The sequence below is a fragment of the Varanus komodoensis genome, unplaced genomic scaffold (genome assembly GCF_004798865.1).
Source record: "Varanus komodoensis strain SLA01 unplaced genomic scaffold, ASM479886v1 scaffold55, whole genome shotgun sequence".
In the NCBI taxonomy this organism is placed as follows: Eukaryota; Metazoa; Chordata; class Lepidosauria; order Squamata; family Varanidae; genus Varanus; species Varanus komodoensis.
Window position 1 is genome coordinate 2,865,071 of NW_025336157.1, and position 21,369 is coordinate 2,886,439.

Consider the following 21,369-nt stretch of genomic DNA (forward strand, 5'->3'; position numbering starts at 1 on the left):
ACTCAGAGCTGACCACTCCACTCTCTGCCTCTTTAGTCCAGGAGTGCAGAACCGGTGGCTTTCCAGATGTAGAAGGACCACAATTCCCAGCAGTCCTAGCTATTGACTGGGGCTGATGGGAGCTGGAGCCTAAAGCTTGCCCATCCTCCGTTTTTAAAATGAGGCCAGGATCTGAGAAAGCTGGACAGTTTCCCCCTGGCCCATCTCTTGTTATATTAAAAATGTGGGGTCACCCCAGTAAGAGTCATTGGCACGAGATGCAGCCCAGGCACAAGAGCACTGCTTCACCGCAGGGCTTACAATAGCGGTGCTCAAACTTTGTTTCTGGCCACACAGCGCACAGCAGACCACTTCATAAAAACATTTTCTTGGTCCTCAATCCTGCATACATACGTATCTTAGGCTTCCCCATCCTGATGCCCTCTAGGCAACACCCATCATCAGTGCCAGCACTGGTTGCACTCGCTGGGGATGACGGGAGTTGTAGGCCAGTACTTTTGGGGGCCCTCATGATGGAGGAGGCTGTAAACACGATTTAACAATTCTTGCCTTGCCATTTCCTCTCTCGTTCTTGTGGGTGGAGTGCTGCCAAGTCAGCTGGTAAGGAGAACAGAGTAGCTCTTCCCAGCATCTTACTATGAAAATGTAAGGGCCTTGTTAGCCTGTTTGATGATCTGGCCCTCATCCAACTAGCCTTAATCTCCAGGATCAGAAAGTTTGTCTGGGGGAAAATCAAAGGTAGGACCGAGTACAACTATTTTTGACTAACCCACAACCTCCCCTGAATAGAGGTTGAGGAGTAGCAGTGGCCCATAAACACCATTTGGGACATATGGCTCTGACATGTGGCTTATACTGGCACAAGAATCCAGAACTGGATAGCTTTGAAAGCAGGTTAATCACATTAATTGAAGATAAGTTCACTAATGGGCATTAATCAATGGGGCCCATGGGAAGCTTCCATGTTTAGTGGCAGTCCACCACAGAATACCAGTTTCTGGGAGAGAAACACTGAGAAGAGGGCAGGAAGCTGTTGCCCTTTTGGGCTTCTCAGGGATGTCTGCCTGAGGCCGCCATGGGGGAGACGATGCTGGATTTGGTGGACCTCTGTCTCACCTTGCAGGTTCCCCGGTTGTTTTGGTGCCACTGTCCTTCCTTTGCCAGCCCAGGAGCTGAACATGGTCTGCATGCAGAGATGCTGTTTGCAGATGACATCCTCTCCTCCCAAGTCTGTAGAAGTTAAGGGTGGTTGCAGTTTGCTCTTGGTGTGCGGGCATGACAGTTAAGGGCCATTGACGCAAAACGCCAATGCACGGCTTTCTCATTGTCTCCCCACAGCCCCACCCTAGCTGCAGATTGCAAATGCTACCCATTTCAGCTCTGTAATAAATAATACAAGCAGATTTGCTGTAGGATGAAGCCTGCTATAAAGCATCATTCGATGGCGATCCTCTACCTGTTCGCCTGGGAGTACACCCCACTGAACCCCGTGGGAGCAACTTCTGAGTAGGCTCACGCAAAATGGCCCTGTCACTCTTTTAAGAAAAGAAATTATGGCTAGCTTGCAGAAGCATTCTTTTTCAAGAGCCAGATCAGGAGAAGAGGCAATTACAGAGTTAAACAAGCCCTTTGGGATACGTGGCCAGACCTACGGCTCCTCAGGTGTGGAGAGCAGAAGAAACAAATCAAGCAGGCGGCATAAAAATAAAATGTTCCCGGTTCCTACATCTGCAGGCAAGCCTTGTACTTTTAAAGCTCCATGGTTATAGGGCTGCCAGGGGCGAAGGCACTTTATGAATGCTAAAATATTAATTTAAGCATTAACCAAGCATGGGTTTACATTTGATTGCCAGGCATGGGAATTGGGCAGTGGCAGAGAGGGAAATAAGCAGATGCCACGCTTGGGGAAATCAACCCAAGTCTCAATCCTGTTTCAGCTAAGAAACGGGAGGGAGACAAATTTCTCCAAAGTTGTGCCTTGGTTTCTCTCCCAGCCTTCTCTAGCCTGCTGGTCTCCAGATGTTTGGAACTACACACTGCATCCTTAGTGGAAGTCATAGTCCAAAAGATCTGGAGGGCACCGGCTTGGCGAAGGATGTTCTAATATCTTTCCCCCACCCATTCTGGGGAGGAGGAATCTTGGGGGGTAATTATCAGCTTAACCTACCTCCCAGGGTTGTTGTGAGGATGAAACAAAGAGGAGGAGTCATGAGCTTGCTGCGAGTGCATTCCCCTTTCAACTAAATACAGACAGTCCCAACACAAGGGTGTATAATATTTATAATTTTAAACTTTTGTTAACCGCCCAAGGAGCTTTTGGCTACTGGGCAGTATAAAAAGGAAATAAATAAATAGCAGCTCTTCCAGGCTGCGAGCATTAACGTGATGCATTGATTTCATATTACTAGTAAGTAGATTACAAGATTACAGAAATGGTGGCATAGTCAAAAAGATGCCCAGATTTAAATAGAAAGAGAATGTAAAGTGCTTTGTTGTGTCTTATCCCAGCAATCCTTAACAATGACCCTGTAACAGGATGGAATCACTATGACAGGACTTCAGAGATTGCAGAATTAGGGGGATTTAATTAGATTAGGAAGAAAGAACAAGTGGGAACGGTGCGAAGATGCAACTTGTTCCCAGGGCTGGCTCTGCCATTAGGCAGGGTGAGGCTGGGACGTGGCAACAGAGTGTTGGAAGGGAGAGCAGTGAGCCACGCAGCCCAGTGTGTGTCCTCAAGCTTAGTCCGCTGGATGCTGCTGCCCATTTCCCAGCACCGAGGAAAGATTCAACTGCCAGCCTTAGCACGTGGAGAGCGGTTAGGAAAGCAAGTTTGGGGCCCCAAAGCGGGCCCCAAATCTTTCATTTGGAGTCCCAGATCTCTGGGAGACCATCTGCCCCATCACCCTGCTGTCCAGGGGCCTGCTGTGCTTCTTACCCCGATTCCAGATGATTTCCGAAAAGCAGTCCCTCATCCAGCACCTGTAGAGGACCGAGGAGCAGCCCTGACTCACTGGGCAGGATGGGATGGGGCAGGCATACAGCCTCCTCCTTCAACAGGTTGGCTTCCTTTAGTGGTCCCAGGTTCTGTCTCTCTCCCAATATGTTGCTGTCCTAACTCGGCCCTTGTGCCCATTTGGCTGGGCAATCTGGCATTGTAATCCCCATCATTAATCCACCGCTGCTATTTGTACTGGGTCATGGGGGTAGTGAGGAGGAAAACTGATCTCCCCCCCCCCATTATTCTCCTCCTGTTTGCCCTTCTCCCATCAGGAATGACTCTATAAAACTCACTTTATGGGGATACTTTAACTGTAGCTCTAGTTAAATCACTCCTTGTTTAACCAGCCCAGCGTTTTTCTCCTTGCGAGTTCTTCCTTTCCTGTTTTCTCTGTTTGTCTCTCTAACACCCAAATTAGCCAGTTTGGGTTTGCCTTTTTCATTCTTTAAAAATATAAAAACAAAGAACCTGATTTCCCTTTTTTCAAGCATTCCTAGGATGGTAACCAACTGATTTCTTCCGTGGCCTAGGAGGGTCAGACCTCGAGTGCAAATAAGATCCTATAGAATGAATGGTATCTGGGTGTGGGGGGGATTGGAAAACTCTTAGATGGTAATATATATTGTACGTCACTTAATTTGTAAGTAGGCAAGCCAGCTTTGCTGCTAAGTCTGGGGCCCTCCCGCTCATTCTGCTGAGGAGGGTTGATAGCATTTGCCCCAAAGTCCTGTTCTGATGGTACTGCTGCAAAGCCTGCTGATTTAGAAAGCAGGAGAGTGTTCTCTCTGCTCTTTTAGTATGTGACTCCAAACATCACGGCCGAATTTGTGTCTGTCTGGAGTGGTGGGGAACGTGGCAGAAGCCTTCTGTCTCTCAGGCTTTCATTGCGTGTACATTTTACTTTATTACTAGTCTCTGCTTGTTACTGGTGCAGTGGGTATGCAGTTTCCCACAGAGCTACTTACACTGGAAATCCAGCAAGTGGGAAGCAGCAAGATCTGGGAAGGAAATGGAAGGACGGGGTTCAATTGTGGAGGACACTCGCATTGGTGTGTGAACCTTTCTTTTGTGAGTTCTGAGGCAAAGGGAGGACATGGACAGGCATATGGTTTGTGAGAATGGGCAGCCCAGGGCTTGTGAAAAGTGCCCTCTGTGGATGGGCAGGTATGTGCTTCCGGAGTCCATGCATCTGTAGTAAATCAGCAGCTCGAGGGCTGGGTTCAGACGACAAAGCTTGACCATGGGCTGTGTGTGGGTTTTGTTGAGCCATGTTCCTAAGCCCAGTTATGCTAGCGAGGCATGGCTTGGTAACAGCAAACAACCCATAAAGAGAACCCCTGGTTTGTTTTTGGGCTGGGAACTATGGTGTGTTGTCTCGGTTGGGTTCAGATAACGTGTTAACCCACACTCAAGCCACATGTAACCTAGTGGCTCAGGAATGCTTGGAAAGTCTGCAGAGGTAAGCAGAGGGATAGTAAAAACAGCACCGGCCAGCAGACAGAGCCGAGCATCTGCAAGATGCATCCGTACACAACGGATACCCAAGCACAGAGGGTTTCCGCAGGGCTCAGTGCCATGGATCTGAAAGACCTGCCAGATGCCATGCCCCTGTGACCCAGGAGTCTGTCTCTCCCACCCTGCATGCATAAGGCCTTGCTGGGCAACAGCGGATGAGCATTTTGCACATGCTCAGATATTCGTATTTCCTTTAGTATACCAGACCCTGACCCTGAAAAGCACGTCCTGAGGCTAAGCAGGGGAACCTGTGGAGTGATGTGAAGAAAGTGCCAGGATGAGATGGGGAAGAGGCATTTGCTCCGGACACGGGAGTGCATATTGATGGCGTGTTTTATGCACACCCGTGCGGGGCAAAAGCTGCAGAGGCTTTTGATCCCTTCCGGTTGTGACACAGGTAAGGGCAAGCTCGTGTCCACATCCCTTGGTGGTGCCTAGTACCACTGCCATGCCAGGCACTGGCTCCAGGAGGACATCCCGAGAAGTCCCCTGGGGGAAGTGTCATACGCCTGGGGCTCTTTGGCAGAACAGGGATGCCTTGGCACTGGAGTTTCTGGCTGGGAGGCAGCCATCCGGCACCGGCCACATGAGGCCTGCCCCCAGAACACCAGGCCCAGCCAGGAAAAGCAGCGCTTCTCTTTCCATGCTCCTTTGAACTCCGCAGCCTGGAGCACGTCTGTTTTGTGTGTTAACTGCTCAGATTATGCTGCCTTCCCTCTCGGGTGCAGCGATCTCTTGAGTGTGGTAGGTTTGCACTGCCAAGCACGTTCCTTTCTGCGAGGCTTGGGCCCCTCCACCCCCTACTTTGGCCAGTCTCAGGTACACTGAGACCCTTGGTATCAACTAATAGCTGAGGGGCAGAGAAGAAGGGCCACCCGGTAGGGCTGCGGAAACCCATGCCTAACCCACTGCTGGTGACGATCAGGGTGAACAGTTTAGGCTAGAGAAACTGACAGGCTGCACCAAATCAGACCCAGTTTCCAATATTTCCATGCGCACACGAGTGTGTGTGTATACACATACAGACACCAGAAACAGCGTGCTTCGGTTAGTATGCAGCGGGCGTCAGAGCTCGAGGCTTCGCACTCCTCTGCGCCCAATCGGCGCTGCAGTGCTGGTCGGGTACTCGGGAGCAGAAAACCCTAACAAACCCGGGGAGCCTTTGTACAACCTGTTCTCAGCCGCTGCCTTCTCGGTTGTGTGAATGCACCATCTCCCCTGCCCCCTCTCTGGAAAATCCCTCAAGCATGCATAGAGCCGAATGCAAGGCACGGAGCCATCCTCGTGCATGGCAGTGTGAGCGTCGGTGCCAGGCAGTGCACCCACGTGCTCCCTGGTTGCCCCAGCCCTCTTGCGGTGGTCCCCCCCCCCCAAGCCCTGTTGTGTTCACGACTGTTGAACCTGGAACCTTCCCCCCAAACTCATTTCATGCAGAGTTGATGGGGCAAAGGGGAAGGAAGCGCCACAGGGGAGGGAGAGGAAATCCCTGTTAAAGCCTTGGCACTAAACACTCCAGGAGGGAGTCCAAGAGGCGCCTTTTGTTGTGTTGATATAAAAGTCATTCCTGGACAGAGGGTGGTGGTGATTTTGGGGTGGCGGGGGGAGGTGGAGGATGGGGTAGAATTCCCAATGAGAAGGAAGGGCCAGGAAAGCTGCAGTCTGTGTTTTGGAAAGGAGTGGAGTACTGACCGTAATCACTGAACCCAGCAACTTCTTGTTTGGGGGGAGTCAGTGAAAATGCATGAGGTCTGTTACCCAGATCTGGGAAACGGGAAGAGCCAGAAAACGGTGGCAGGACCTGTCTCTGGTCTAGTTAAATTATTCCCCATTTTACTCCCTCCCAATTTAATCATCCCAGTTCTCTCGCTAGTTTTCCCTTTCCTAATTTCTCTGATCTCCTGTTCAACCCCAAATATTAAGTGGGTCTGGTTTGCTGCTTCCTCGTCCTCCTCCCTTTAATAAACATGATATCCCTTCTTTTCAAGCATTTCTCAGCTAGTGTCCAATGTTAGTCCTATTTAGAACAACCCCATTGAAATGAATGGGATGTAAGTTTAACAGTGGATACAACCCCCTAGCCTTGTTTTCTCTCTGTCTTCCCCATAACTTATCCTCTATCCCAACACTCCATGTTTGAACCCCTTAGCCCAGACACGTCGGAATGCAGAATATGGCTCCATAAACCCCACTCACATCCTTTTCCTTTAAAAAAAAATCCTTCTAAAATCCCAAATCTATTTCCATTCAACTTTTCTCAGGGGGACAGGAGGAGGAAAATAAATTAGGAATATATTTGCACCTGAATAGCATTGCACCCAGAAAAAACTCAAAGCTGCAACAGAGTTCTCCTCCCCCCCCCCATAACCCCCCCCCCCATTGAAATGTGCCCCCATCCCCCCCCCCCCCCCCCCGACACACACACACAGCCCAAAGCACCTTACCTGGTTGTGCAGGAGGTCTTGGCAGACACGGGGACAGAACCAGTGAGGCGGGAGGTGCTTTTTTCCGTGCCCCCCCTTCCGATCTGTGCAAACCCACCAGGCTGGGAAGAGGTCTGTGGCGGGGAAGGGGAGGTTGAGTTGTCGGCTCAGATCACTTGTCCATGTTGCAGGCGAGCTGATGTCTCTTTTTCTCGCTCTTTTTCCATCCAACCTCTCCGCCCCCCCCGCCTGATTTGCCCCCTTTTGCTTGCAAAGCCAGAGCAGATCCAATAGATTAGGCTGGGGGGGGGGGGGCGGAGAGAAAGGAGATAATGTGGGGTGCCGGGATGCCAGCAAAACAGCTCCCCCCACCTTCCCACCAGATCCTGGCACTGGAAAGATGCTTATGCGATCAGCGGCTTCTTCCTCAGCTCCACCCTGGAGTGCCTTGTAGTGTGTGTGTGTGTGGGGGGGGAGCACCGCACACAGCTTCTGCAATGGAGCGGTGGCAGCGGGGTGGTGGGGGGAACGTTGCTGCCTCCAAAACTGCTCTCAGCCTACATCTTCTTTTTCTTCTTCCACATCCTCCTCGTCATCTTGCTCCCCCCCACCTTCCTGCCATGGAACCCCAGCCGGATACCTCAAACCCATCCGTCTGTCCGGCACCCAGTGACACCCGCAGCTCCGCTGCTCTCGGAGACCTCAGGCAGGCAGGAAGCCCATCGATTTTGTCCTCGGAGGGTTGTGGTGGGTGCACAGGCAGAGCCAGAAGCGAAAATAAAGGAGAACAGGAGCCGGGGATAAGGAAGACCATGCATGCCTGGACGGGGGAGGGAGGGAGGGAGGGAGTCAAGAATTAGGGTCCTTTTCCATGGGTCAGACGGGAAGGCTCAGGTGTTTCTTAATAAGTGTTGGAAACCCTAAGTCCCTCCCCCATTGGGTCAGTAAGGAGGAACCTAGCCTCTTTAATCAGTTCAGCATATTTGACTGACCCCCCCCCCCCCCCCCCCCCCCCCCCATCCCCTTATTCTTTTCAGGGATCAGTAAAGATCACTGGATTCTTTGAGGTGGTGGGGAGAACTCTAGACCCTAATCCCGCCCCGATCAATAAGGAGGAGTGCCTCTTCCTCGAGTTCCTTCCTCGACGGGTCCTCCCCCGTCACTTAGGGGCAGTGCCTTGGTCCTCCTCACAGACCAGTAAAGGGAATCTTGGTCCAGCTACAGGAAGGACCTGAATTCCCCTATGACCAGCAAGAAGGTTGCTGGTGTCCCAGCCATCTCCCAGGGAAATCCTAACCCCTCTCCCATAGTCCAGTATGGAGAACCCCAGTTCTCCCATTCATATTGCCCCCAACATCCCCCCCCCCCAAGGCTGGGGAATGTGTCACTCCCTGGATGAAAGCCACAGAATGAGAGGCGCCCTTCTGGATCAGACCCAGTTCGGTATTCTGTTCACCCTGCGGCCAGTGCGGAAGCAGGGTGTGAACTGCACCTTCTTCTGCCCATGTTCCCCAGCAAGTGCTGTACATAACCATACCGCCTCTGATCCTGGAGGATGCATTCCACCATGAGGACTAGTGTCTATGAATTTGCCCAAGCCCCTTGGTGGCCGCCGCTGCATTTTGTGTAGTGTTGAACGAGCACTCCCATCCTCCTTCACCATGGGGCTAGGGCTAGTCAGGACTCACGGGGTTAATCCATCTTAGGGGTGTCAGTCCAGCTCCCAAAAAGGATCCATGTAAAAGGCATTAGAACCCCCCCCCCACACACACACACGATTGCCAGTCCCCCAGGCAAGCGCATCTTTTGACTCGACAAGAGTGTTGGTCTTTCTCTCTCTCTCCCAAACCTCGGGGGAGGACAGGACCGCGAGATTGGAAGAGGGGGAGCAGAGAAGAGGAAGAACAGCCCCCCACCCCATTATCAGAAAACCGCCCTGCCCCCACTTCCACTCTCTGCTGCCAGAGGGCGCTATGCAGGAGAGGTGCTTTGCGGCGCTGGCCAGCCGTTGCTGCTTCTTGGGGAGCGGGTGCTGCTGGCTAGGTCTGTATTCCGGGCACGCTGTCTTGTTTCTCTGGCTGCAGTTTCTCTCAGCTGGCTTTTCATGCCAAGAAAGGGGGTGGAGGGGAGGCGAGGGGAATGGGGGTTGGGGGGCGTCAGCCTTGTCCTGATCTGCTCCCTGCTCCCAAATCCTCCCTCCCTCAAGAAAATGCCCGATTTTGCAAAGCGGCAAAGATCTGCCCTCGCTTCACTCTCATTATAGGCAGAGAAAGATCACAAACACGCGCGGCCCGCAGGTAACATTTGAATCCTTTAGCTTTGGTGTTTTGCAGTGACTTGAGCTGGGAGGGATTCCCTCTTAATGTCACCTGGGAGTGCGGTGATCAGCCACGTCTCGGGGTGGCCAAGCGGACGAAGGGGAGATGGATTCCCTGGAATCCACCTGTCCCACTTTCTAATGTTGCACCGAGGAAAAGCCCTGGAGAGAGTTACAGCGTGGTAGGGAGGAAATCTGCGTTCAGAAGGCGCCGCAAGGAAAAGGGGTTATTAGGTTATTAAGGTGGGGTTTGTGCTAGCCAGAAAAGCACACGCGCGCGCGCAGGCCTCTGCTCCCCCCAACACACACTGCAGGAATCTCTTGATGCAGGTCCCTTGGATGCAAGCTCCTTTCGAATTTACAAGATCTGCAGCTTTTGAGGGGGAGGGGTGCTGGGTGTGGAGAACAAAAAGCGTTGCATCGAAGAAGAAGAAGAAAGATAGCGCATCCCAATAGAGCAGGAGCAAATGCCTAATTCTCTCGCCCTCTTGCCACATCTATTCCCCCAAACATTCTCGCCCAGAAATCGGTGTGTGGCGCCCTCTGCCGGCTCCACCTCGCCACTGTAGCCAAAACAGCCCTTCTTATTTTGAAATTTCCTCTCGCTCCCAACACGGCACAGTTTTTGCAGGGAGGGGGGATAGAAGTTTAGCGGAAAGTCTGTACGCTGACACATCCTTTCCCAGGGCCTGTCATCTCCCTATCTGATGATACGTTCTTGGAAGGACAACTGTGCTCAGCACTGCCACGACCTTCCGGTGGAATTGTAATCTGGTTGCAGAGTAAGGAGAGGATTATAGGAGAAGGTGCCCAGGAGCTGTGGATGAGTCCTCCAGTGATTCTGTTAGGGTATTCCAAGAAGCATGGCCAAGGAGGCACGTCTCTGCATTTGTCTAAGGACTGTCCTATAGAGTTTACTGTCCTTTAGGACACCACTTTTGAAAAAAGGGATATATGGACAGGGAAAGCAAGGCCATTGATGGGATGCCATCTGAAAAAGGGCCACCAAGAAGCAGGAGGGAGCCATGGCAAGGCTGAGGCAACACCAAGGTTTGCAGAAGTACCGAAACAAAGATCGTTAAGAGAAGACCTAAAAAGCTTGGAAAGCTTAGCACCAATTGGGAAAAAGTGGGAAATGGAACGTGGGTGTGTGGAATGCCATGTTTGAGCCCCAGCTTCGACTATCCAAGGGCCGGGGGGAGATGTGGCTGCCTGGGAGGAACCCTGAACAGAAGCTCTTCTTTTATCCTCACAATAACCCTGCGAGGTAGGGCAGAGAGTGTGCGCACTCAGGCCAGGATCGCCCCGGAAGCACTGGGTGCGCAGACAGCAGCACAGTGCACTGAGTTCCAGTGGGACGTGGCGAGTGTTGGACAGGAACTGGGGAGACTCGGGGTCTAGCCCCCACTTGACCATAAAGCTCTCAGGGTGACTTGGGGTCAGCCCCTGACGTGCAGCACAACCTACCTCACAGGGTTGTTGTAAGGATAAGCTTGATAGGAGGGAGACTATGCAAGCTGCTGTTTCTCTGGAAGCTGTCCCTCGGAGGACAAAAGGTGGGGGATACATATAATAAATAAGGGGGGAACTGGGCTAGAAATGTAATGGTCTCCCCTCCTGTGCAATACAAAGGGCCCACGCGCGTGCAAGGCGCACGATCTAATGAACGGTCTCGCATACACCACCTGTCCCTAAACGTGTGGGACTACAAGGCCTACTCTCCGCAACCAGCACCGGTAATAGGAGCTGCGGACGGCTATGCACCTCCAGCCTTTTCTCGATCGCTTCGCACGCCCTCGCGGGACGCGTCCGCCGCCTCCAAGGCCCCGCCCCTCGCCGCGCGCCCTCGTGTTCCGGTTGGATGGCGACCGCTGTCCATCCGGGCCCTGGTCCCCGCCCACCCGCCGCCGAGGGCGCGTGATCGATTCGCCATGCAGCAGGAGCTGCCCGCGTCCTGGTAAGGGGCCGGGAGGGGTCGTTTTATCCCCCCCTCCTGCTTTGTGCGCGTGCATGCAGCTGGGTGGGCAGTGCGGTGTGGCCTGCCTGCTCTCCTTGCACGGGGCGCTTGCACGAGCAAATGCGTCCCTAATGCACAGCCATCGGGGCCGATGGCCCGCTATGGCTTGAGCCCCGAATCTCTGGGAAGTCGTTCGCCCCACCAAGGGCACTTGCAGAAAGACAGGTCCAGGGGCCCTGGTGGTTTCCGGTGCATTGGAGCCCCCTGAATTAGCTGGGTCACATGGCCTTGCCCTCTGGCTGCTCCCTAGGAATTTTTCTGAAACCCAAGGCACTGTTCCTACATCCCTCCTTACAAATAGGGTGTCCTCGGGAGGAAGGGCCTCTAAGGGCCTCACACGTACTTTGCAGCATATATAAATAAGCTTATGCAGAATTTTGCGGGGGGTTTTTTCCCTCCTGGACCTGAGCCCAGATTTTGCTAGATACAAATGAAGATTTAGGAGCAAGGAATTGGCCTTCTTGCCCCATCTAAACTTGCTTCTGTTTTTAAGCAAAGTTGGAGAGTGTGTGACGGCTGGGAATGGCCGGTGGCGCAGTGGTAATTTTGAAGTGCTCCTTCTGGAAGCACTCCATAGACCTGCTTCCCAGGAGAGCCCAAAAATCCAGCTGTGTCAATCCACACCAGCCAACCTCGTGGAGCACTTTTCATTTCTACCAGGGACAGGTCTTTTGTAAATCTAATAGTTTTGAATTGCCCATTCAAGGGCAAGCTACCCACAAATGCATTCCAGTAGGAAACCATAGATTGTTGCTGGGAAATCCATTTCCCCCCAGCTCCTGGGAGGACCCCGGCTAAGCTCAGAAGAAACGGAAGTCTGCGCTCTGCTAGAAGGACAGTGGCATCTTAATATTCGGCATTCTGTCCCTTCCAGGGCACCGAAGCGCACAGTCTGGTTGAATACTGGAGCACCCATGCCGCTTTTGGGGCTGGGCACCTTCCGCCTGCAGGGCGAAGAGGCAGTACAGCTCAGCCTGGACGCTGCTCTGGAGAACGGCTACCGCTTGCTGGACACAGCTGCCGTCTATCACAACGAGGCCGCCATTGGCCACGCACTGGGCAAGCTGCTGCCACGCCACGGCCTCACTCGCAGCGACGTCTTCCTGACCAGCAAGTTGAGCCCAAGGGACCACGGAGAGGAACTGGCTGAAGAAGCCTGCCTCAGAAGCCTGAAGGAACTGGGCTGTGATTACTTGGACCTCTACCTCATCCACTGGCCAGGCACGCAAGGACGGCCCCAGGAGGACCCAGGAAACCGGGAACGCCGTCGACAGAGCTGGCGGGCTCTGGAGAGGCTGCATGGAGCCGGGAAGCTCCGAGCCATCGGTGTTTCTAATTACACCGTCCGACACCTAGAGGAGCTGCTGGAGGACTGCCAGGTGCGCCCAGCAGTTCTCCAAGTGGAATTCCACCCAGAACTGGTGCAGTCGGAGCTGCTGTCCTTCTGTCGCCAGGAGGGCATCCACCTACAGGCCTACTCGTCACTTGGGGCCGGCCAGTTAGTGGGGAGGCCAGAGGTGGCGAATATCGCTGCGAGGCGAGGGCAGTCACCCGCCCAGGTCTTGCTGCGCTGGGCTCTTCAGCAAGGCGTCAGCGTGATCCCCAAGTCGGCCTCTCCCAGTCGTGTGGCTGAAAACAGCCAGCTCTGGAGCTGGGACTTGAGCCAAGCAGATATGGAAGAACTGAGCTCAATGGATTGTGGGAAACACTACTGCTGGGACCCCAGCGGTGTGGCCTAGGAGTGCAGGGCAGAGGCAAGAGCGGTGGCAAAACCCGGTCCAGAAGAAAAGACCCACCTGGCTCCGAGGTGCAACCTGGCCTCCAAATCTGGAATGGTATGGCCTTCCTCTTCCACTGCAACCAGCATTTGAGGCCTCTCTCCGAGCTTCACCCCCCACTCCATTTTTGCTGGACAGCCGTTTTCAGCCATTTGGCTTGGAGGGAGAAAGACGGGGGCTGCAGGGGGACAAATCATGCCCTCCCCTCTGCATTCTCCCTCACTCTTTACCCCCTCACTGAGGCCGAGTTCCCAGCCTTGGTGTGGCAGGCAGTGCTTCCCATGCTGAGCACTCTTGTCACCGACCTCAGACATGGCAATCTGAAGTATTCTGCATCCGCCTAGACCATGCCTAGCCGGCAGTAAAATCGCTCGCTCCCTAATCTTGTTCCCGTTTGCGGTGGGTCATCTTTATTTATGGGAAAGGGAGCAGAGGGCTCAGCCCAGTGGGGCTGCTGCGTCCCTCATCAGAGGAGGATGGTCACAGAGGCGGTTCTCGTCTCCGGATCCCTCCTCTGCTGAAAGTCAGCTGAATGGCTGAGTTTGACTGTCTAGCTGCAGCAATTCCAATGGGGAAGGAAGCAGGCCGGAGCACTGCAGGGCATCTGGCTGACCGCCGTCCCCTGGAACATCCTCTTCTTCTGCCTTTTCTCTGAGGTCACCCGTAGGACCTCAGAGGAGCAGCCACTGTACTTTGTTCTACATCAGCGGTGAGGTGGGATTTGAGTGTGGAGTACCAGCTCTGAGGTTTGGCCTTTTTCCTCTCCTTCCAGACACATTTGGACTGCAATACCCAGAACTCCCAGTGAAGAGCCCGACCGGATGGGAATTCTGGGAGTTGCAGTCCTAATGCCTCTGAAGGCCAACCAGGTTGGGGACAGCGGCATAACAGCATACAGCCCTCGTAAGGACCATAGGATCACTCTGTAAGAAATCTGGAAGATAATTAACATCAACTGTAATCATATCGCATCTGTCCCAACAATGTTTAATTTTAACGAAGGAACAGCACAATGAGAGCTGCAAGTTTTCCTCTTCCCTGCTCAAACTATCAGGACCCAGAAACAGAATTCTAAAGCACAAGAATCCAAAATCTGTGATTCCCTTTGCGTATTTCCAGATTCTTTTGTGATGTAGCAAAGGCCCACTTATTGTTTTGACTGGCTTCTACTGCGGGATGGTGCTTCTGTCCTAGAAAAGTTGATGAGCAGGAGAACAATAAATGATGGCCTGAAATGTAGTCAAAGGCAGTGACACACCATAAGACAGAATTAACATTTAATAAAAGCTCATACAAATTTCTCCATAGGGAAATAAACTTAGGGCTCTTACGTTAGCAATGAATTCAGTGTTTTTTCTTTTGTGAAGGTACTGTCTGTAGAAGGTGTAGGATGAGATCCCCTCAGAATTAAGGGTGTAGGATACTATGTGTGAGAGAGGGTAGAAAAGGCGTCGATCCCATACAGGTCAGATTCTTACGCATCATGGTATACTGGGGGGGACTTTTGTAGGGAGGTTGGGAATAGAAGTGCTAAGCAATGACCCATACCCACCCTTCAGATATTTGGGGACAGCACAGTGAAGAGTGTGCCACACTGACCCTGTAGATGCATCCCTCTGCCCCTTTCCCTCATTTGTAACAGACAGTGGTCAAACACCATCACGGGGAGCTTGGGGGGCTCGCATTGCCCGGAGAACTTCGATGCCACCATGACTGCAGAGTCTCCTTCCAGCCAGACCTGTGGCGCATTTGGGTGGCGGTCCCAGCGCTCTTGGGGCGTGGCAACTTCTGCAAGAGAGGGGGAGATGTGGTCTTCACTCTTGGTCTCTCTGTTTCTCTGTGTCACACCCACCGACCTCCTACCCCACATTCAGACAGTCTTGTCTTGGCTTCATGATACGGGATATGAACGAGCTTTTCCTCAATACACAGAGCTCTGTCCTGTGAGCCAGCAAACAGAATGGGAAGTCTACAGCTGGCTCCTGTTTCCTGTTTCATGTGGCCCAGAAACTGAAGTTCGAGTCAGCCAGGATGTCAAGCCATGGTTTGAAGTGGGTTCTAACCAAGTCCCAACAAGCCAGGACATTAAACCAACTTTGTATCATGGTTTGATAGCCTGGCTTGTTCCAAAGCTGTTTGCCATGGCTTGCCAACTTGAACAAAACAGGAAATTATAAGGTAACCAAAGGCTTCCTGGTTTATCTCAGCTCATTCTACCATACATACCAGCAAACCTGAGAAATGATTGAACCCACCCTTTGTCTGTTTTTCTGTGTGCATGTGTCCAGTTTTGCTAGAATTATACCACCAACTGTGCACAATTGTAGACTTTTGTACCATGGGTTATACACCCAAGACAAGTGCTCTGACCAGTATAAGTGTCAATCAAAAAATGTTAATACCTTTGGTGTTTCAAGCCCCCCTTTCCCACAAGCATAATGCAACACCCCCAGTAGGTATTAACAAGAACGGTCCCCATCATGAGTGATAATGGTGACACAAACGGAGTGTGAGCGTCAGCTTTGTGTGTGCACATGCTTCCAGAAACAGGTCTTCATAAAGGTGCCTCACCTGCAGTGCACCGTGGAATTCGTCACTCATCCTGCGCAGTTCCTGCCCATACCGCTGGGCAGCCCACAAGATGGGTGGGGCAGAGCGTGAGCGTGCCCGGAAAGCGCCCACCTCATCTGGGGCTTCGGAATCCGGCAAGGGGGGGTCTGATCCAATGCGGCGTCTCAGCTCTAGCACAGGGCAGGGGAAGCAAAAATCCAAAGACAGGGATGGGGGTTACACCACGCTTGCAAAGGAGCTGTTCACGCATTGTGCAAACTGATTTTTACAGGGTTTCGGGCACAGAAAAAAACTGTAGTGGATTAGATACTGCTGTTTCCGCTAACCTGGCATTTTCCTGATGTGTCGGGGCTGCAGTTCCCGTTCTACCCAGCTTAGACCCCTGTATGAATCTTTAGAATGGCAGGCTAACATCGCAAGGCTGCAGTGCGGCGCTCAGTTACCTGGATGAAAGTCCCACTGCATTCAGTATATGGGGTTTTACCGTTAATCTCTCTATTCATTATATGTACATTGATTTGCATAGAACCATTTGTCATGAAGAAATACGGGTTGGTTGCTGCATGTCAGGACGGGGAGCCTTTTTTTCCCTCTCTCTCGAGGGCTGTGTATTTTTAAGGAGGCCCTTGACTGAGGAAGAATGGGGGAGAACTGTACAGAAGTTGCAGAACCACCAATGGTCAGTGGCTGGGAAAGGGCCTGGCCATGGGGGAGGGGGGCGAACTGGGACCCACGCCTTAGTGGGGCTGCTCTCAGGGGCTTCTTGCAGGTGGTGGGCAAGACGGATGCCCCAAATAACTACAGCATGCCCATGGTTTAATTTCTTTGCCCTGTCCCTGCTCTCTCAGCATACGGACAGAACACCATTTCACATATTTGATGAAGCAATTTCTCGTCCTTGAACTCTAGGCCACATTAACGTCACAATCTGTATACACTTCTCTTGGAGTAAGTCCCACTGATAAAGCGGGACTCCTACCTAAAGCAGGCCTAGGATTGCCCTGCTTATCTGCTTCTGTTGCCACAGGATACTAAGAAGGCCATTCCAGAATCCTGACAATGTTTGCTCAGAAGCAATTTCCTCTGCTCATCATGGGACCTGGCTCCCCTCAAAAGTTTGCTTAGACTTCCTGCTTTGGAATTGGTTTTCCAGACTAGTGTTTAAACAAGCCGGGCCAAGGTTTCCCCTACCGGCGTTCCTCAGAAGATTGGACTGCATTTCCCAGGGTGGGGAATTCTGGGAGCGTCAGTCCAGTACTAGGTTAAGCTACTACAGATGGACATGGGAAAAGAATGTAACACTTTTAAGGGCAGGAACGGCTTGACTGAGTAGTTCATCAAACAGAAAAAGCAGAAATCGGCTAAACTGACGGTGGAGGATTTACGGAGCTATAACAAAGGTTCCCCGCCTGCTGCCCATGTATGCACAGATGCACCCCAGCTGCTTGCTATCCTCAGGATCGTACGCCAAATCTGGCTGGTGCATATTCTGGCCCTCAGGTGGCCATGCCCCCATTCACCCAAGTGCCAAGGGTTTGGTGGTTCCATCACTTTCATGCAGCTCCTCCCATTTCCAGTTCTAAAAAAGCTGAGCTAAAGTTCAGTTCCTGACAAGAAGAGCTTTAACCTAAAATAGGCTGGTCTTTTTGGTCGGGCACCTTTCGTCTTCACACCTGTCCACCACTGGTGTCTGGCCCCTGACAGTTATTCTGAAGTTGAATTTGGAAAAGGTTAGTCCCCACGCAGGGGTAGACAAGAGGTGGATTGAGATCAGTTGGTAGATTTCTGGGTGCTGAGAGCCAATGTAGTGTAATGGCTAGAAGACTAGACTGGGCCTGGGGAGACCTGGAGACTGGGGAGACTATAACACCCCCACTTGGGCATGAAGCTCATTGGATATCTTCGGGCCAATCACTGACTCTCTGCCTCCTCTACCTCACAGGGTTGTTGTGAAGGTGAAATGGAAGGGGTTAAGTAACAGGACTTGGGTTCCTTGCAGGAAAAGAAAAGTGGACTATAGATAAAATAACCAGATCAGCAAGGATTTTTGACTCCCAGATGTCTAATTTTAACAACGAAGCATCTCCCCATGTCAATTAAGACTGCTGATAGCTTGTGCAACCCAGAAACAGAGTTTGGCAGGAACGCAAGTTGAGATCAGTAGTGAAACTCAAAAGCTCAGGGGGTCTCAGTTCTTTCATTCTACCTTTCTTGCATCTGGTCCTAGCTGCTGGATTATGGGATTCCGGTAAAATCCAGGGAAGATTCCATGAGTCTCAAAGGGCCCCACGAAGAGAAACATGCTTCTCAAGTTCCCAATTTCCACTGTACAAACCTGAATTTTCACCGCTAGCCACACTGGCTGGATCCTTGTTCCTTCCTGCAGCTCCTCTGCCGGTCAGCTTGGGATCTTGCGGTTCTTTCTCTCCAGTCAGGAAAGTATCATCTTCATGATACTCAGCAATCTGGAACATTGTCAGGGGGCTGGCATGGCCCCCCACCCACCCAACTTGCCGCTTTCCTGCTGGGGAAGAAAGGAAGGGGGATTATGGGAGCACAGGAAGCTTTGTATAGCATAAGGCCATTGGTCAGCTGAGTCCGGAATTTTAGACACTGCATAGTTTGGCAGACTCGGTAAGTAATTAAACCATTATGATTCTGGTTCTTTATGATGAACCAGAAATTATTATGGTTCATTATGATTGGCTTGTGCCATCCAAACCTGGGCAGTGGTGCTTATTTAAGGGTTAGTCAACCCTCACAGAACCCATGGCCTGTTTAGGGTTGTGCAAGGGTTGTTTAACCTTTGGATAACCCCTGCCAGCCACGTTTGGATGACAAGCCACAGCAGCCCCTGCTCAGGACTTGCATGTTAGAACAGCAGCCAGCGTGCCCTGCCTGGACATGCTTGGGATCAAATCTGGAACCTCCTGTGGGCAAAGCTGGAGTTCTCCTATTGAATTACCATCAGAAGCCTTTACTGAAGTGTTTGACGCCCAACCTGCTGGCTTGGGTATTTTCGGGTTAGGGTATTGTGACAGTACGCGCCATTCGTTGGCGCTTGCTTGACGACTGTTGCGCTGTTTCCCTTTTGGAGCAAAGGTGGGGGCAGAAGGAATAATGACATAGACCATGTCCATTTCGTCACTCAGTGGTTGAGCTGCGAACCAGGAAGCCTCCCGCTCAAATCATGATTTCTGCTCTGACTCATCAAGGCACAACTATCCTTCCTTGACTTCAGCCCTCTCCAAAGCCCTCCTTCTGCAACACAAAGGCAAAAACACCCGCCTAGTTTGCAGGGCTGTTTGTTCTCATCCAGATTGTTAAAATAGCTCTGTGCAAAAGAAGAGGCCTGCTGGATCCGACGGAAGACCAGGATCTGGTGTCTCCCAGGGGCAAGCCTTGGGGAAGCTCCCAGGCCAGGAGTTGAGGCTGCAGCCCTCTCAGGCAGTGGATCACCACAGCCTGATGCACAGAGGTGGACTGCTTCCGATCATGGAGGTTCTGCACAGTTAATCGCTGCGTTCCTTCAAGAAGTTGCGGGATCCCCTTGTAAAGCCCCCAGCCTTGTGGGCACATTTTGTGGCAGTGAGTTCTGTAGACTCATTGTGCACTGCACGCAGCCTTAGGAACAGAGGGATGCCGCTTCTGCCGAGACAGACCCTCGGCCCATCGTCCCCAGCATTGCCACAGCTCCGTGGCTCCAGCATTTCCGGCGCGAGTTTCACCCATCCCGCGCCGGCTGCCGACCATTTTCGCCGGCGAGCCCCCCAAACTCGAGCTCGGGGGAAAGTTCTGTCTCCGCGCCGCGCATCGGCTCGCAAAGCAACTTCCTCATCGGGAAAAGCCAAAACCTTCCACTGACAGCCAGCCCCCCGTTCTGCGCTCTATCAGCAGCCTCCCGCCTTGGCGTACTTTAATATTTGGATGTAAATCCCACAGGCACCCCTTTCAAAGTCTGCCCCTTGCTCCCCGGCAGTCTAAAATACCTTCGCTTCGACCAACTCGCTACCTGCAGCCTTGCAATCCCTCCGTCCCTGACCTGCTGAATTAGGGGCTCCCTTTTATCGATTCTCTCCCTCTCCCTCTCCCTCTCCCTCTCTCCCTCTCACTCACACACACACACACACACACACACCATTTACTCGCGGGGAGAAAACCCATCAAGATGGTGCAAAAACAATTTTGCGGGGGACACCAAAAAACAAGCCTTAGCCCGAGATAAAAGCACGATCCGCAGTAAAACACGAAAACAACGCCATAATTGAAAAGCCTAGGCGAAAAAGACGTGTCTTCGCACTGGTTCGAAAAGCCATTTCCTCAGTGATGGATTTTCCTGCCTCCATGTTCATTCTTCCCAAATCTTAGGGTTGCTTCTTCCTTTTGCTTTGGCGCGCCGGGGTTTTTCATTCCCCCCCCCCCACACCCCAGATCTCGGGGACTTTCACTTCCTCCCTCCTGGATTTAAGATTATTAATTTCTCCCGCCACTTCCTCTTTCCAACCCATGCAGCCCACCCTTCTACCCCCCCCCCCCATTACCTAAATAAGGGTCGCTTCCCTTTCTTTTTTCCTTAGCTGTTTACAGACTGCAGAGACCCGCCACTGTCGCCCGGGCGATGGAGAACTGCCACCGCTTCTGCCCAATCAAGGCCGGGGATGCCGATGCTCCGCCTCCCGTTGCGCTCAGCTCCTCCCACCTCCTGGGTTTCCACCTCCTCGCACATTTAATTAATACAGAAAGGTATGCAGGGGATCCCCAGCACTTAACCCTTTCGAGAGATGCGTTCACTGCATCTTTCATGGATGTTATTTCACGGGATCCAAATAGATCATTGAGGAAAGAGGCACATAAAGGAAATTGAGGCACGCTGCTCCCCTAGCACATCCTCGTCCATTCAGATCAGGCAGCACATTGGACTTGGGTGCCAGTTATCCCCAGACCACAGAAACACATAATGGTGTCCCCATTTTGGGAAACAGAAAGCAGAGTTGCTAACCCCGTTTTCTGTCCAGATTGCAACTGGCACAGATGGTGATAGGGCCAAAGCTGAAGCAGTTGTATGCGGCGGGAAATCTGTGCCGCTTGCCTCTGAGTAGACAAGCACAGGCTTGCGCGGTTCATATCCTGCAATTTCTGCTGCCGTCTTTTGAGTGATTATGAACCTCTGCAGTAATGCCAAAATAAGATGCACTCCACGTATGGCAGTCCTGGTCCTTGGCCTGGCAGGTGATCCCGAGGCGTGCCTCTCTACAGCTAGTTAGCCCCAGGCTAACCAGCAGCTGAAGATGGGCGTACTTGCTGGCACGGAGTGGGGAACAACACCCTGCAGCTGGGCCTTTTCGTCATTTCTACCACTTGGTCGCCTGAGGGGCAGAGAGAGCCATGGAGCAAGCAGGCCGGGTCATCTCCAGTTCCTCATGCCCCCCATTATCAGGGCCAGAGCAGAGGCAAGCAAAGAAGCAACCGTGCAGAGAAGCTGCAGAGGGCTCCTGTCCCCTGCTGGGCGTGGGACCTTCGCAGCTGCCCAGTTGTGCCTACCCTCAGTGGGATCCCAGGGTAAATGGCCGCTAAAGTCGACCACAGCTATTCATCAGCTGGTGCCAGGTGTTCTTCCCATTGCCGGGATGGTCTTCCTGGGAGGCAGGAGCACTGTTGCTTTAGGTCAAGTCCTCTGACTCGTGGCGCCCCGTGAATAAGAGCCCTCCAAAATGACCAGGCCTTGGCCAGCCCTGCTCAGCTCTCGTAAG

At 52.3% G+C, this 21,369-nt stretch overlaps 2 protein-coding genes across 3 annotated transcripts; one reads left to right on the top strand and one right to left on the bottom strand.

Moving 5' to 3' along the window:
• The first annotated feature begins 11,167 nt into the window (after nt 1–11,167).
• LOC123032687 (glyoxal reductase-like) lies at nt 11,168–14,387 on the top strand. Its single transcript, XM_044448782.1, has 2 exons — nt 11,168–11,210; nt 12,145–14,387. Exons 1-2 carry the CDS (start codon nt 11,185–11,187, stop codon nt 13,007–13,009), a joined length of 891 nt encoding a protein of 296 aa, XP_044304717.1. The 5' UTR covers nt 11,168–11,184; the 3' UTR covers nt 13,010–14,387.
• BAD (BCL2 associated agonist of cell death) lies at nt 14,309–20,258 on the bottom strand. 2 transcript variants are annotated; one of them, XM_044448784.1, is made up of 4 exons: nt 20,161–20,258; nt 17,955–18,140; nt 15,620–15,789; nt 14,309–14,836 (listed from the first exon to the last, which is right to left on the bottom strand). In XM_044448784.1, the coding sequence occupies exons 2-4, from the start codon at nt 18,091–18,093 to the stop codon at nt 14,708–14,710; spliced, it is 438 nt and encodes a 145-aa protein (XP_044304719.1). In that variant the 5' UTR covers nt 18,094–18,140; nt 20,161–20,258; the 3' UTR covers nt 14,309–14,707. The 2 variants fall into 2 exon arrangements, with proteins under 2 accessions (XP_044304719.1, XP_044304718.1); XM_044448783.1 differs by having other exon boundaries at nt 17,955–18,143; nt 20,161–20,242.
• Between the last annotated feature and the right edge of the window lie 1,111 nt (nt 20,259–21,369).